General features: G+C 35.6%; 1 protein-coding gene across 1 annotated transcript in view; it reads right to left on the bottom strand.

Annotated features, from left to right (window-relative positions):
* LOC125674176 (uncharacterized) overlaps positions 1-16,763 on the bottom strand; it is a 45,300-nt gene extending 28,537 nt beyond the window's left edge. Inside the window, exon 1 of the mRNA XM_056159020.1 lies at positions 16,502-16,763. Coding sequence (XP_056014995.1) covers positions 16,502-16,630 — 129 coding nt within the window. The 5' untranslated portion in view covers positions 16,631-16,763. The remainder of the gene's footprint in view (positions 1-16,501) is intronic.
* Between the last annotated feature and the right edge of the window lie 1,344 nt (positions 16,764-18,107).

Raw genomic sequence — 18,107 nt, 5'->3', positions numbered from 1 at the left:
GTGCATTATTATGCATGCGTGTTTTGAGTTAGCAATCTGAGTGCGTTATTATGCATGTGTTACTTGAGTTTACAATGTGAGTGCGTTATTAGGGAGGTGTGCTTTGAGTTTGCAATGTGAGTGCGTTATTATGCATATGTGTTTTGAGTTTGCAATGTGAGTGCATTATTATGCATGCATGTTTTCAGTTAGCAATGTGAATGCGTTATTATGCATGTGTGTTTTGAATTTGCAATGTGAGTGCGTTATTATGCATATGTGTTTGAGTTTGCAATGTGATTGCTTTATTATGCATGTATGTTTTGAATTTGCAATGCGAATGCGTTATCATGTATTTGTGTTTTGAGTTTGTAATTTGAGTGAGGTATTGTGCATGTGTGTTTTGGGTTTGCAATGTGAGTGCGTTATTATGCATGTGTTTCTAGCTCACCTGAGCTGAAAGCTCAAGTGAGCTTTTCTGATCACCCGTATTCCGGCGCCCGTCCGTCCGTGTGTCCGTCCGTCTGTCCGTCCGTCTGTCCGTCTGTAAACCTTTCACATTTTCAACTTCTTCTCAACAACCACTGGGCCAATTTCAACCAATGTTGGCACCAAACATTCTTAGGTAAAGGGAATTCTAAATTGTTAAAATAAAGGGCCAGGCCACCTTCCAAGGGAAGATAATCAAGAAAAGGTAAAAATAGGGTAGGGTCATTAAAAAATCGTCTTCTCAAGAACCACTGGGCCAGAAAAGATGAAATTTATATGAAAGCTTCCTTATATAATGCAGATTCTAAATTGTTAAAATCATGGCTCCCGGGGGTCGGATGGGGCCACAATAGAGGATAAAAGTTTTACATACAAATATATCGGGAAAATCTTTAAAAAATCTTCTTTTCAAGAACCACTAAACCAGAAAAGTTGAGATTTATATGAAAGCTACCTTATATAATGCAAATTCTAAATTGTTAAAATCATGCCCCCGGGGGTCGGATGGGGCCATAATAGGGGATCAAAGTTTTACATACAAATATATAGGGAAAATCTTTAAAAATCTTCTTCTCAAGAACCACTGAGCCGGAAAAGCTGAGATTTATATGAAAGTTTCCTTATATAATGCACATTCTAAATCGTTAAAATCATGGCCCCCGGGGGTCGGATAGGGCCACAATAGAGGATCAAAGTTTTACATACAAATATATCTGGAAAATCTTTAAAAATCTTCTTCCCAAGAACCACTGAACCAGAAAAGCTGAGATTTATATGAAAGCTTCCTGATATAATGCAGATTCTAAATTGTTAAAATCATGGCCCCAGGGGGTCGGATGGGGCCACAATAGAGGATCAAAGTTTTACATACAAATATATCGGGAAAATCTTTAAAAATCTTCTTTTCAAGAACCACTGAGCCAGAAAAACTGAGATTTATATGAAAGTTTCCTGATATAATGCAGATTCTAAATTGTTAAAATCACGGCCCCCGGGGGTCGGATGGGGCCACAATAGGGGATCAAAGTTTTACAAACAAATATATAGGAAAAATCTTTAAAAGCTTTCCCCCAAGAACCACTGAGCCAGAAAAGCTGAGATTTATATGAAAGCTTCCTGATATAGTACAGATTCTAAATTGTTAAAATCATGGCTCCCGGTGATCGGATGGGGCCACAATAGCGGGTCAAAGTTTTTTTGGTTTTTGTTGTTGTTTTTTTCCCGGTTTTTAGCTCACCTAAACCGAAGGTTCAAGTGAGCTATTCTGATCACATTTTGTCCGGCGTCCGTCTGTCTGTCTGTCCGTCTGTCTGTCTGTCCGTCTGTCTGTAAACTTTTCACATTTTTGACTTCTTCTCCAGAACCACTGGGCCAATTTCAACTTAACTTGGCCAAAAGCATCCTTGGGTGAAGGGCTTTCAAGTTGTTCAAATGAAGGGCCATATCCCTTTCAAAGGGGAGATAATCACAAAAATGCAAAAATAGGGTGGGGTCATTTAAAAATCTTTTTCTCAAGAACCACTGGGCCAAAAGAGCTGAAATTTACCTGAAAGCTTCCTGACATATTGCAGATTCAAGTTTGTGCAAATCATGGCCCCCGGTGGTAGGATGGCGCCACAAGGGGGGATCAAAGTTTTACATACAAATATATAGGGAAATTCTTCTTCTCAAGAACCACTAAGCCAGAAAAGCTGATTTTTACATGAAAACTTTCTGACATAGTGCAGATTCAAGTTTGTTCAAATCATGGCCCCCGGGGATAAGATGGGGCCCCAAGGGGGAATCAAAGTTTTACACACAAATATATAGGGAAAAACTTTAAAAATCTTCTTCTCAAGAACCACTAAGGCAGAAAAGCTGATTTTTACATGAAAACTTTCTGACATAGTGCAGATTCAAGTTTGTTCAAATCATGGGCCCCAGGAGTTGGATGGGGCCACAATAGGGGATCAAAGTTTTACATACAAATATATAGGAAAAATCTTTAAAAATCTTCTTCTCAAGAACCACTGAGTCAGAAAAGCTGATTTTTACACGAAAACTTCCTGACATAGTGCAGATTCAAGTTTGTTCAAATCATGGCCCCCGGGGATAGGATGGGGTACCAAGGGGGGATCAAAGTTTTGCACACAAATATATGGGGAAAAACTTTAAAAATCTTCTTCTCAAGAACCACTAAGCCAGAAAAGCTGAGATTTACATGAAAGCTACCTGACATAATGCAGATTCAAGTTTGTTCAAATCATGTCCCCCGGGGATAAGATGGGGCCCCAAGGGGGGGGGATCAAAGTTTTACTCACAAATATATAGGGAAAAACTTTAAAAATCTTCTTCTCAAGAACCACTAAGCCAGAAAAGCTGATTTTTACATGAAAACTTTCTGACATAGTGCAGATTCAACTTTGTTCAGATCATGGCCCCCGGAGATAAGATGGGGTCCCAAGGGGGGGGGGGATCAAAGTTTTACACACAAATATATAGGGAAAAAGTTTTAAAATCTTCTTCTCAAGAACCACTAAGCCAGAAAAGCTGAGATTTACATGAGAGCTTCCTGACATAATGCAGATTCAGGTTTCTTCAAATCATGGGCTCCGGGGGTAGGATGGGGCCACAAGGGGGATCAAAGTTTTACATACAAATATATAGTTAAAATCTTTTTCTCAATAACCACTGAGTCAGAAAAGCTGATATTTACAAGAAAACTTTCTGACATAGTGCAGATTCAAGTTTGTTCAAATCATGGTCCCCGGGGGGTAGGATGGGGCCACAAGTGAGTGGGGGGGGGGGGTCAAAGTTTTACATACAAATATAGAAAAAAGCTTTAAAAGAACCATTGGGCCAAAGAAGTTGACATTTACATGAAAGCTTTCTGACATAGTGTAGATTCAAGTTTGCAAACGGTAGTTTGGGCCATAATAGGGACCAAGGTTTTACATGCAAATATATATGGAAAGTCTTCAGATATGGGCCAAGGTGACTCAGGTGAGCGATGTGGCCCATGGGCCTCTTGTTTGAGTTTGCAATGTGAATTCGTTATTATGCATGCGTGTTTTGAATTTGCAAATAGAGTGCATTATTATGCATGTGTATTTTGAGTTTGGACTGTGAGTGCATTATTATGCATGCGTGTTCTGAGTTAGCAATCTGATTGCGTTATTATGCATATATCTTTTGAATTTGCAATGTGAGTGCGTTATTAGGCATTTGTGCTTTGAGTTTGTATTTTGAGCGAGCTATTGTGCATGTGTGTTTTGGGTTTGCAGTGTGAGTGCGTTATTATGTATGTGTGTTTTGAGTTTGCAATGTGAGTATGTTATTATGCATGCGTGTTTTGAGTTTTCAATCTGAAAGCGTTATTTTGCATGCTTGTTTTGAGTTTGCAAATAGAGTGCGTTATTTTGCATGTGTGTTTTGAGTTTGCAATGTGAGTACGATTTCGTGCATATATATTTTTAGTTTGCAATTTGAATTTGTTATTATACATGTGTGTTTTAAGTTTTCAATGTGAGTGCGTTATTATGCATGTGTGTTTTGAGTTTGCAATTTGAGTGCGTTAATGTGTATGTGTGTTTTGAGTTAGCAATGTGAGTGCGTTATTATGCATACATGTTTTCAATTTCCATGTGAAGGCGTTGTTATGCATGTGTGTTTTGAAGTTGCAATGTGAGTACGTTATTATGCATGTGTATTTTGAGTTTGCAATGTGAGTGCGTTAATGTGTATGTGTGTTTTGAATTAGCAATGTTAGTGCGTTATTATGCATACATGTTTTGAATTTCCATGTGAAGGCGTTATTATGCATGCGTGTTTTGAGATTGCAATCTGAAAACGTTATTTTGCATGCTTGTTTTGAATTTGCAAATAGAGTGCGTTATTTTGCACGTGCTTTTTGAGTTTGCAATGTAAGTACGTTTTCTTGCATGTATACTTTTAGTTTGGACTATGAGTGTGTTATCATACATGTGTGTTTTGAGTTGGCAATGTGAGTGCGTTATTACGCAGGTGTTTTGAGTTTGCAATGTCATTGTGTTATTATGTAAGTGTGTTTTGAGTTTGCAATGTGTGTGCATTATTATTCTTTTGTGTTTGAGTTTGCAATGTATGTGTGTTATCATTCATGTTTGTTTTGAGTTTGCAATTTGAATGCGCTATTATGCATATGTGTTTTGTGTTTGCAATATGACTGCGTTATTATGCATGTGTGTTTTGAATTTGCAATGTGAGTGCGTTATTATGCATGTGTATTTTGAATTTGCAATGCGAGTGTGTTATTATGCATTTGTGTTTTGAGTTTGTATTTTGAGTGAGTTATTGTGCATGTGTGTTTTGGGTTTGCAGTGTGAGCGTGTTATTATGTATGTATGTTTTTAGTTTACAATGTGAGTTTGTTATTATGCATGAGTGTTTTGAGATTGCAATCTGAAAGCGTTATTTTGCATGCTTGTTTTGAGTTTGCAAATAGAGTGCGTTATTTTGCATGTGTGTTTAGAGTTTGGACTATGAGTGTGTTTTTATACATGTGTGTTTTGAGTTTGCAATTTGAATGCCTTATTATGAATGTGTGTTTTGAGTTTGAAATGTGAGTACGTTAATGTGTATGTGTGTTTAGAGTTTGCAATGTGAGTGCGTTATTATGCATACATGTTTTGCATTTCCATGTGAGTGTGTTATAATGCATGTGTGTTTTGAGTTTACAATGTGATTGCGTTATTATGCATATTTGTTTTGAATTTCAATGTGAGTGCGTTATTATGCATGCGTGTTTTTAATTTGCAATGTGAGTGCGTTAATGTGTATGTGTGATTTGAGTTTGCAATGTGAGTGCGTTAGTATGCATGCACGTTTTGAGTTTGCTATTTGAAGGCGTTATTATGCATGCATGTCTTGAGTTTCAACTTGAGTGCGTTGTTGTTCATGTGTGTTTTGAGTTTGCAATGTGAGTGTGTTATTATGGAAGTGTGTTTTGAGTTTGCAATGTGCGTGCGTTATTATTCTTTTGTGTTTTGAGTTTGCAATGTGTGTGCGTAATCATTCATGTTTGTTTTGAGTTTGCAATTTGAGTGCGTTATTATGCATGTGTGTTTTGAGTTTGCAATGTGAATGCGTTATTATGCATATGTGCTTTGTGTTTGCAATGTGAGTGCGTTATTATGCATGCGTGTTTTGAATTTGCAATGTGAGTGTGTTATCATGCATGTGTATTTTGAATTTGCAATGCAAGTGCATTATTATGCATTTGTGTTTTGAATTTCTAATTTCAATGAGCCATTGTGCATGTGTCTTTTGGGTTTGCAATGTAAGCGAGTTATTATGCATGTGTGTTTTTGAGTTTGCAATGGGAATGCGTTATTATGTATGCGTATTTTGAGTTTGCAATGTGAGTGTGTTATTATGCATGTGTGTTTTGAGTTTCCAATGTGAGTGCATTATTATGCATGTTTGTTTTGAGTTTGCAATGTGATTACGTTTTTATGCATGCATATTTTAGTTTGCAATTTTAATATGTTATTATGCATGTGTGTATTGAGTTTGCAATGTGAATGCGTTATTATGCATAGATGTTTTGAATTTGCATGTGAGTGCGTTATTATGCATGTGTGTTTTGATGTTGTAATGATAGTGCGTCATTATGCATACGTGTTTTGAGTTAGCAATCTGAGTGCGTTATTATGCATGTGTCTATTGAATTTGCAATGTGATTACGTTATTATGCATGTGTGTTTTGAATTTACAATGCGAATTCGTTAACATGCATTTGTGTCTTGAGTTTTAATTTGAGTGAACTAATGTGCATGTGTGTTTTAGGTTTGCAGTTTGAGCGCGTTATTATGCATGTGTGTTTTGAGTTTGCACTGTGAGTGCATTAGTATGCATGTGTGTTTTGAGTTTGCAATGTGAATACGTTTTTATGCATACATATTTTAGTTTGTAATTTGAGTGTGCTATTATGCATGTGTGTTTTGAGTTTGCAATGTGACTGCGTTATTATACATGCGTGTTTGAATTTGCAATGTGAGTGCGTTATTATGCATACATGTTTTGAATTTCCATGTGAGTGCGTTATTATGCATGTTTGTTTTCAGGTTGCAATGTGACTGCGTTAATGTGTATGTGAGTTTGCAATGTGAGTGCTTTATTATATATGTGTGTTTTGAGTTTGCAATGGGAAGGCATTATTATGCATGCGTGTTTTGAGTTAGCAATCTGAGTGCGTTATTATGCATGTGTCGTTTGAGTTTACAATGTGAGTGCGTTATTAGGCAAATGTTTTGAGTTTGCATTGTGAGTGTGTTATTATGCAAGTGTGCTTTGAGTTTGCAATGTGTGTGCATTATTATTCTTTTGTGTTTTGTGTTTTCAATGTGTGTGCGTTATCATTTATGTTTGTTTTGAGTTTGCAATTTGAGTGTGTTATTATGCATGTGTGTTTTGAGTTTCCAATCTGAATGCGCTATTATGCATATGTGCTTTGTGTTTGCAATGTGACTGCGTTATTATGCATGTGTGTTTTGAATTTGCAATGTGAGTGCGTTATTATGCATGCGTATTTTGAATTTGGAATGCGAGTGCGTAATTATGCATTTGTGTTTTGAGTTTGTATTTTGAATGGGCTATTGTGCATGTGTGTTTTCGGTTTGCAGTGTGAGCGCGTTATTATGTATGTGTGTTTTTAGTTTGTAATGTGAGTTTGTTATTATGCATGCTTGTTTTGAGTTGGCAATCTGAAAGCGTTGTTTTGCATGCTTGTTTTGAGTTTGTAAATAGAGTGCGTTATTTTGCATGTGTATTTTGAGTTTGCAATGTGAGTAGGTTTCATGCATGTATACTTTTTGTTTGCAATTTGAGTGTGTTATTATACATGTCTGTTTTGAGTTTGGACTATGAGTGCGTTATTATGCATACGTGTTTTGAATTTCCATGTGAGTGTGTTATAATGCATGTGTGTTTTGAGTTTGCAATGTGATTGCGTTATTATGCATACATGTTTTGAATTTCCATGTAAGTGCGTTATTATGCAATCGTGTTTTGAATTTGCAATGTCAGTGTGTTAATGTGTATGTGTGTTTTGAGTTTGCAATGTGAGTGCGTTACTATGCATGCACGTTTTGAGTTTGCAATTTGATGGCGTTATTATGCATGCATGTTTTGAGTTTCAAATTGAGTACGTTGTTGTTCATGTGTGTTTTGAGTTTACAATGTGAGTGCGTTATTAGGCAGGTATGTTTTGAGTTGGCAATGTGTGTGATTTATTATTCTTTTGTGTTTTGAGTTTGCAATATGTGTGCTTTATCATGCATGTGTATTTTGAATTTGCAATACGAGTGCGTTATTATGTATGTGTATTTTGAGTTTACAATCTGAATGCGCTATTGTACATATATGCTTTGTGTTTGCAATGTGAGTGCGTTGTTATGCATGTGTGTTTTGAATTTGCAATGTGAGTGCGTTATTATGCATTTGTGTTTTGAATTTCTAATTTCAATGAGCTATTGTGCATGTGTCGTTTGAGTTTGCAATGTAAGCGCGTTATTATGCATGTTTGTTTTTGAGTTTGCAATGGGAATGCGTTATTATGTATGCATAATTTGAGTTTGCAATGTGAGTGCGTTGTTATGCATTTGTATTTTGAATTTACAATGTGAGTACGTTATTATGCATATGTGTTTGAGTTTGCAATGTGAGTGCGTTATGATGCATGTGTGTTTTGAATTTGAAATGCGAGTGCGTTATCATGCATTTGTGTTTTGAATTTGTAATTTGAGTGAGGTATTGTGCATGTGTGTTTTGGGTTTGCAATGTGGGCGCTTTATTATGCATGTGGTTTTTGAGTTTGCAATCTGAATGCTCTATTATGTATATGTGTTTTGTGTTTACAATTTGAGTGCGTTATTATGCATGCGTGTTTTGAATTTGCAATGTGAGTGCGTTATCATGCATGTGTATTTTGAATTTGCAATGCAAGTGCGTTATTATGCATTTGTGTTTTGAATTTGTAATTTCAATGAGCTATTGTGTATGTGTTATTTGGGTTTGCAATGTAAGCGCGTTATTATGCATGTGTGTTTTTAAGTTTGCAATGGGAATGCGTTATTATGGATGCGTATTTTGAGTTTGCAATGTGAGTGCGTTATTATGCATGTGTCTTTTGAATTTACAATGTGAGTACGTTATTATGGATATGTGTTTGACTTTGCAATGTGAGTGCGTTATCATGCATTTGTGTTTTGAGTTTGTAATTTGAGTGAGGTATTGTGCATGTGTGTTTTGAGTTTGCAATGTGAGCGCTTTATTATACATGGTTTTTTTTGAGTTTGCAATGTGAATGCGTTATTATGCATGTGTATTTTGGACTTAGCAATCTGAGTGCGATATTATGCATGTATCTTTAAAATTTGCAATATGAGTGCGTTTTTATGCATATGTGTTTGAGTTTGCAATGTGAGTGCGTTATTATGCATTAATTTTGTGTTTTGAATTTACAATGCGAGTTCGTTATCATGCATTTGTGTTTTGAGTTTGTAATTTGAGTGAGCTATTGTGCATGTGTGTTTTAGGTTTGCAGTTTGAGCGCGTTATTATGCATATGTGTTTTGAGTTTGCAATGTGAGTGTGTTATTACGCATGCGTGTTATGAGTGTGCAATCTGAAATGGTTATTTTGCACGCTTGTTTTGAGTTTGCAAATAGAGTGCGTTATTGCGCATGTGTGTTTTGAGTTTGCAATGTGAATACGTTTTTATGCATGTATATTTTTAGTTTGCAATTTGAGTTTGCTATTATGCTCTGTGATTTGAGATCGAAATGTGAGTGCATTATTATTCATGTGTGTTTTGAGTTCGGAAAGTGAGTACGTTTTTATGCACGTATATTTTTTTTTGTAATTTGAGTGTGTTATTATGCTGTGTGATTTGAGATTGCAATGTGAGTGCATTGTTATGCATGTGGGTTTTGAGTTTGGACTGTGAGTACGTTTTTGTGCATGTGTATTTTTAGTTTGCAATTTGAGTGCGTTATTATGCATGTGTGATTTGAGTTTGCAATCTGAAAACGTTATTTTGCATGCGTGTTTTGGGTTTGCAAATTGAGTGCGTTATTTTGCATATGTGTTTTGAGTTTGCAATGTGAGTGTGTTATTATACATATGTGTTTTGAATTTGCAATACGAGTGCGTTATTATATGTATACATGTTTTGAATTTGCATGTGAGTGCGTTATTATGCATGTGTGTTTTGAGTTTGGAATGTGATGTACGTTTTAATGCATACATATTTTAGTTTGCAATTTGAGTGCGTTATTATCCATGTGTGTTTTGAATTTGCAATGTGAGTGCGTTATTATGTATACATGTTTTGAATTTGCATGTGAGTGCGTTATTATGCATGTGTGTTTTGAGTTTGGAATGTGAGTGCGTTAATATGCATGCGTGTTTTGAGTAAGCAATCTGAGTGCATTATTATGCATGTGTGTTTTGAATTTGCAATGTGAGTGCGTTATTATGCATTTGTGTTTTGAATTTGCAATGCAAGTGCGTTATCATGCATTTGTGTTTTGAGTTTGTAATTTGAGTGAGCTATTGTGCATGTGTGTTTTAGGTTTGCAATGTGAGGGCCTTATTATGCATGTGTTTTTGAATTTGCAATGTGAGTGCGTTATTATGCATGTATGTTTTGAGTTTGAATTTTGAGTGCAATTTTATGCAATCGTGTTTTGAGTAAGCAATCTGAGTGCGTTGTTATACATGTGTGTTTTGAATTTGCAATGTGAGTGCGTTATTATGCATATGTGTTTGAGTTTGCAATGTGAGTGCGTTATTATGCATGTGTGTTTTGAATTTGCAATACGAGTGCGTTATCATGCATTTGTGTTTTGAGTTTGCAATGTGAGTACGCTTTTATGCAGGTATATTTTTAGTTTGCAATTTGAGTGTGTTATTATGCTGTGTGATTTGAGATTGCAATGTGAGTGCATTATTGTGCATGTGTGTTTTGAGTTTGCAATCTGAAAGCGTTATTTTGCATGTGTGTTTTGAGTTTGCAAATTGAGTGCGTTGTTATGCATGTGTGTTTTGAGTTTGCAATGTGAATGCGTTATTATGCATGTGCGGTTTGAGTTTGCAATGTGATTGAGTTATTATGCATGCGGGTTTTGAGTTTGCAATCTGAAAGCGTTATTTTGCATGTGTGTTTTGAGTTTGCAGTGTGAGTACGTTTTTATGCATGTATAATTTTAGTTTGCAATTTGAGTGTGTTATTATACATGCGTGTTTTGAGTTTGCAATGTCAGTGCGTTATTATACATGCGTGTTTGAATTTGCAATGTGAGTGCGTTATTATACATACATGTTTTGAATTTGCATGTGAGTGCGTTATCATACATGTGTGTTTTGAGTTTGCAATGTGAGTGCGTTAATGTTTATGTGTGTTTTGAGTTTGCAATATGAGTGCGTTATTATACAAGTGTGTTTTGAGTTTGCAATGCGAGTGTGTTATTATGCATGCGTGTTTTGAGTTAGGAATCTGAGTGCTTTATTATGCATGTGTATTTTGAATTTGCAATGTGAGTACGTTATTATGAATATGTGTTTGAGTTTGCAATGCGAGTGTGTTGTCATGCATTTGTGTTTTGAGTTTATAATTTGAGTGAGCTATTGTGCGTGTGTGTTATGAGTTTGCAATGTGAGCGCGTTACTAGGCAGATGTTTTGTGAGTTTGCAATGCGAATGCGTGATTATGTATGCGTGTTTTGAGTTTGCAATGTGAGTGCATTATTATAAATGTGTGTTTTGAATTTGGATCGTGAGTGCGTTTTTATGCATGTGTGTTTTGAGTTTGCAATGTGAGTGCGTTATTATGCATGCGTGTTTTAAGTTTGCAAATTGAGTGCGTTATTGTGCATGTGTGTTGAGTTTGCAATGTGAGTACGTTTTTATGCATGTATATATTTAGTTTGCAATTTGAGTGTGTTATTATGCATGTGTCTTTTGAGTTTGCAATGTGAGTGCGTTATTATACATGCGTGTTTTGAATGTGCAATGTGAGTGCGATATTATGCATACATGTTTTGAATTTGCATGTGAGTGCGTTATTATGCATTTGTGTTTTGAGTTTGCAATGTGAGTGCGTTATTATGTATGTGTGATTTGAGTTTGCAGTGTGAGTGCGTTATTATACATGTGTGTTTTGAGTTTGCAATATGAGTGCGTTATTATGCATGCGTGTTTTGAGTTTGCAATGTGAGTGCGTTATTATGCATGCGTGTTTTGAGTCTCCAATGTGAGTACGTTATTAATTTCACGTATGTTTTAGTTTTCAATGTGAGTGCGTTATTATGGATGTGTGTTTTGAGTTTGCAATGTGAGTGCGTTATTATGCATGCGTGTTTTGAGTCTCCAATGTGAGTACGTTATTAATTTCACGTATGTTTGAGTTTGCAATGTGAGTGAGTTATTATGCATGTGTGTTTTGAGTTTGCAATGTGAGTGCGTTATTATGCATGCGTGTTTTGAGTCTCCAATGTGAGTACGTTATTAATTTCACGTAACTATGTTTTAGTTTGCAATGTGAGTGCGTTATTATGGATGTGTGTTTTGAGTTTGCAATGTGAGTGCGTTATTATGGATGTGTGTTTTGAGTTTGCAATGTGAGTGCGTTATTATGGATGTGTGTTTTGAGTCTCCAATGTGAGTACGTTATTAATTTCACGTATGTTTTAGTTTTCAATGTGAGTGCGTTATTATGGATGTGTGTTTTGAGTTTGCAATGTGAGTGCGTTATTATGCATGCGTGTTTTGAGTCTCCAATGTGAGTACGTTATTAATTTCACGTATGTTTGAGTTTGCAATGTGAGTGCGTTATTATGGATGTGTGTTTTGAGTTTGCAATGTGAGTGCGTTATTATGCATGCGTGTTTTGAGTCTCCAATGTGAGTACGTTATTAATTTCACGTAACTATGTTTTAGTTTGCAATGTGAGTGCGTTATTATGGATGTGTGTTTTGAGTTTGCAATGTGAGTGCGTTATTATGGATGTGTGTTTTGAGTTTGCAATGTGAGTGCGTTATTATGCATGCGTGTTTTGAGTCTCCAATGTGAGTACGTTATTAATTTCACGTAACTATGTTTTAGTTTGCAATGTGAGTGCGTTATTATGGATGTGTGTTTTGAGTTTGCAATGTGAGTGCGTTATTATGGATGTGTGTTTTGAGTTTGCAATGTGAGTGCGTTATTATGGATGTGTGTTTTGAGTTTGCAATGTGAGTGCGTTATTATGGATGCGTGTTTTGGGTTTGCAATGTGAGTGAGTTATTATGGATGTGTGTTTTGAGTTTGCAATACGAGTGCGATACATGTGTCAGGAGTCATTATTGTTTTTATCATCTGTTCAATATTAATTCAGGATACAATGAACTTGAATTATCTCAGTGGGAGATGCAAGTTATGTTCTTATTAGTGCAATCAAGGCAAATCAAACAGTAACAGGACATAGAATTGAATTACACGATGCTTCAAAGTAATAATCTTTTAGATAGTAAATCTCGTATACAGGTGTAGTTTTGTTCGCCTTTCTACACTTGGTAATTGTTTCGCTCCGTTTAAATTCGCCCAGACACAGTTGTGTTAAAAGAGGGATAAAAGAAGAAGAAGAAACAATTTCGTCCATTCTTAAATTCGCCCTCTGACAACAAAGGCAAAGGGGCGAAAATTAAACTGGGCGATATTCGCATGTATACGATACCTTTTCTGTTATTTACATTTGATGAGGTGAATAATATTTCACCCGAATTATGTAAAGAGTATGACTATTATTTACGCTGTTAATACGACTACATTCGAGTTTTTAAAATTACCACATGGAATTGAATGCCATGAAATGGATCTTTGTGTGACTGGTCCTAAGCATCTGATCCCACCACTGGTTTTTCAAACTATCCTCATATTTTAATACTCTGTAGGATTGTAAAATTGATCACTGTTCTTAATATTCACCATTTTCATCTTACATGACATTAAAATTCTTATTTAGTATATTTTGATGCGAAATACAATGTAGTTAGGTTCTAATAGACCTTTTATGTTCCCAGCGAATGTCATAGAAAACGTTCAAGACGGAGACCACACAGAACCACAGTTTTGTTGAAAAATCGAAGCTTTTCTAATTATATGACATTTTTATAATTAAGATTTTGAAGGAATTTTGTTATTAATCAAAATAAGTGGAAACATTATGTGATCTCTATAAGAAAAACTAGTGAATATACCAAATACACTGTACATGTTGGTCAACAAAACAAATATTTTCAGATTTTCAAAACTGAAATTGAACATACGGCTTGTCGACGTCCAAACAATTGCGTTGCATTTGTAATAATAAAAAGAAATTTCGTAAAATGACCCGATTCTTAAAGCATGAATTTTGTTTGATGATTAAGAAAATTCCGAAAAATAAAAAAATTCCCAAAACAGTAAAATGTAAAGATCCATGCACCATTTTCCATGATTTAAAATATAGATAGGGCTACTATGGACATTGTCTTAATCAACGACATTGAACGTGTGCAATACGATAATTATCTTTCCCCCGATGTCAAAGATGTTCACAAAATACTTGGTAGAAATCCATTACATCCTCCATATGGTAATTGAAAAATAGCATGACTCAAAGATAGTTCTACATGTAGGTTATGGCATGTCAAAGCATTGCAACATTTGATCTTTTCCATTTGTATTGTATAATTTTTCCATTTGTATTGTATAATTTTCCATTTGTATTCTATATTTTCCATTTGCATTGCATAATTTCTCATTTGCATTGGATGATTTCCATTTGTATTGTATAATTTTGCATTTGTATTCTATATTTTCCATTTGTATTGTATAATATTCCATTTGTATTCTATATTTTCCATTTGCATTGTACAATATTCCATTTGTATTCTATGTTTTCCATTTGTATTGTATAATATTCCATTTGTATTCTATATATTCCATTTGCATTGTATAATTTTTCATTTGTATTGTATCCAGGGAATGTTTATTTTGATTTGTTACGAAGGATTTCATTAGTTAGCGTCACTGATGTACCACATCTGTAAACGTGCTTAGCGCAGAGGGCCGTAGGAATGACGGTTCTTTATCGTGCCAACGCCTGTGCAGCATTACGAAATATCCGTTTTTAAGATCATTACGGAAAGACCCGTGATTCTCACTTTTTTAAAAATGCCGAGTGTTTGACAAAGGAGCAATCACTGTCTTTGTTTATGTCTTAGGTTTGATGCGGCAATGACAGTAACGGTTCTCGAACTCACGACCTCTCGCCCACAAACCAAGCGATATTATCACTGAACTACCGCGACCATGCAGCATAGTTATTTTTTAAGAATACGTAGCTAGCTCTAGTAATGGCGAATCACCCGCACCCCCACCCCCACCCCCTGATCATTTTTAAAAAAAAATAAAACTGTCCAGAAAAGCATGCACATTTTTATTTAGTGAGAATTCAGTAGATTCGGGGGACTTAATTCGGCCATTGGGTCCCCACCAATTGTTAACATGGAGTTTGGTTTGTTACAACTATCTAATGGATTAATCTTAAGTTATCGTTTATTGAATTTGATAATGCGCGAGATGTTGAAGAGGTACAGTTCAGGAGCCACGTTTCGCAGGAATGTACCGTATTTGCTAAGTGTAATGGCGTAACCCCCACCCCCACCCCCATTAATTGATCGCTTTTATGCGTCTAATGTGATCAGCATATTCATACTAGCCTCCTACTTAACCACTGGCTGATCTAGATAATTCTTAACGAAAGGATGCAGTAAACTGCTGGATGTCGGGGGACTGTCTTAAGATCCCTAGTGAGTCCAGTGCAAAGCCTTGGTGGAGGGGGGGGGGGGGTTGTTGCAGGGGGAGGGCGAAGTCAGTGGCGGATTTAAATTTTCAAATTTAAGGTAAATCTTGGTATCTTGTTTAGAAAAATGTATTAAATGATAAAAGAAGCAATAATTTCTTCCATTCCCGGAGAAATAAATGAAATAAGTTAGAGCGAGATTAATATAAGCCTTTTGGCTTGTTTTTCAATCTATTTCATGTATAAGACATGGTTTGTAAACATTATCGAATTATTTACGAATAAATATTGTTTAAACTAAATAAATGACAAAATCTTTTGATTTCTTGAATTACTTTATTGAGAGAACTTAATTTTTCCAGAAACCCTTAAAATTTGCGTCCTTTTACTAATTTCACTTTATTGAAAATGACATATTTCAAACCCTATAAAATCTGTAAAATCCAGGAGCGTCCAGTATAACGGTATACGAACTATTTGCAAATGCTTTGTTTCATTTTAAGATGCATTTCATACTGGGGAATATTGCATGATCCATCTTTCAAAGCACAAACTATATCTCAATCTAGCATTTGATGTCACGTAACATGGATCTATGGATCGCGATCAGTCACGTGCTGATATGTTATAGTGCCAGATCTAATGGTGACAATAGTATAAGTCGTGGCAAGTTTTGATGTAGTTTAAACGTTTTTAAAATCAAAAAACCTTAATCATTATATTTACTGGTAGTTCAAGACTTGTTTTGTGATTTCTAGAATAAACATTTTCCCGTAACTTCTACTTATATAATACAAATGGAAAATATAGAATACAAATGGACTTCTACTTATATCGATCTTAAACTGCTGCGAAGTAAAATTTGCATGCGTTTTTGTTATCAACAGTTATTTCAAACGCTATCCTATATAACTACGTTTCCAAATTCTAAAAGGTAATGTCAATATCCAGTTTTACGATAAAACCAAGATGGATGCCTTCACAGCTCACAGTTGCTAAGTAAATCCTTGTGCGATGCAAGCGATTTGTATTCATCAGTATTTATTTCATTACATTCCTATAAACTAAGACTTGCAGTCTAATGTTATGTCATGATTAACAGTGAATGATCCATTTGAAATGAATAAGAAATAAACATAAAATAAATTGGCCACAAAAATAAACAGCGTAAATTGAATGAAATAATACCTCATTTTCGTTATGTGTCGGTTTCCACATGAAAATTCCACCACGAAAGTGACTGGCATCAACATACTGAAATATGAAGTATAAAAGTATCAAAGGCGCACACCTACTCGGCGTCCACCACGGTTTCATCGTTACATATGGGAATAAGGCGCAATCATCACATGCATTTCGTGGAAATGTTTTTATCTGTAGTTCAAAATTGAAATTGATAAGTCAAATGGGATTTCTTGTTATTGCACAACAAATCTGAAAGATAGTAAGCGACAAATGATTGAATAAATTTTAGGTTATCTTATCGCTTATCGTAATACATCTGCGCATTTCTTCGATTTTGTACATTTATGCACTGTATTTGCAGCCTTATGCCCAAAACTAGAGAGGCACCCCTCATTGCTATCACAGACTGTTGGTCTAGCTTCTGAACCTGAACCTGAATGTTCTCTAGGTCATTATCAACAATTATTTGAATTTTCGACATGAAGTCATAAAGATGACTTTAAGCAAATGGAAAAAAAAAATCCCCCCACCCCCCACCAGAAAACAATAACAAAAACATTAAATCAAAGTAAGTACTGAACGTACTGAATAGCGCAAAGCTGACTTCATGAATTCTGTCTGTAATATTAATGAGCAGGAACAACAGTAAAAAAAACCAGTTCATGCGTTATTCTTTATTTTCGCACAACTAAATAATATATTTCCTGTAAGGAAATAACAAATATGGATTGGAAACAATGTCCTGAAACTTTTCAACATATTCAAATATAAACTTTATATGATTTTGTTAAAAACAATGGTCATCAGAATAATTTTGGTCCCACCCGGAACTAAAAACCCTATCCTTGGATCATGAAATTTACAATTTTGGTAAAGTACACCTGCTCTTTTTTTAAATACCTATACTCAGAATTTAGTATCAAAAGCGTTACCACCGCTGTGGTGGTCTACAGGTAGAGTGTTCACCCTGTATGCGGACGGTCGGGGTTCGAATCCCGGCCGCGAAAAACCTAGGTCGTTAAAACAGGTAGTGACAGTTCCACCACCAAACCCTCGGCATTAGGTGTGAATGTCAAGGGTCCTCGGGGATGGCCTTAAAAACGGATGTCCCGTGTCACAGTAGATGTGGCATACTAAAGAACCCTCACTGTTCAATGGCCGTATGCGTCGAACAAAGGCCTAAATTTTGCAGCCCTTCACCGGTCTTGGTTACGTCTCCATATGAATTAAAAATTATCGAGAGGGACGTTAAACAAGATACAATCGATCAATAGCATTAAAGGCTATGTTATTCAATTATTTTACATATAAACACCTTATACCCAGTTTGGCCCCCACCCATCTTCCCAAGTCAATGGTTTCTTATCCGCTACGCTCCGGCCCCCACCCTGGATCATGAAATGCTCTACATGACTATGCATTTTTTCCTTACAGATGTGACATTGTAGAGAATATTTTTGAAAATGTCACGTTTTGGTAGAAATTGTGAAAACTGTTGTGTTCCAGTTGTATGACATATTTTTAGAATACAACTAAAATGAAACAAATCAATAGTTTGATAGGTACATGTATGTCAGATAATAATAGAAAGGAACAAACAAACAACTGG

Source organism: Ostrea edulis, chromosome 3, assembly GCF_947568905.1.
Source record: "Ostrea edulis chromosome 3, xbOstEdul1.1, whole genome shotgun sequence".
NCBI lineage: Eukaryota > Metazoa > Mollusca > Bivalvia > Ostreida > Ostreidae > Ostrea > Ostrea edulis.
Note: the sequence above shows the minus strand (reverse complement) of the source record. Positions and strands in the feature narration are given on the sequence as shown.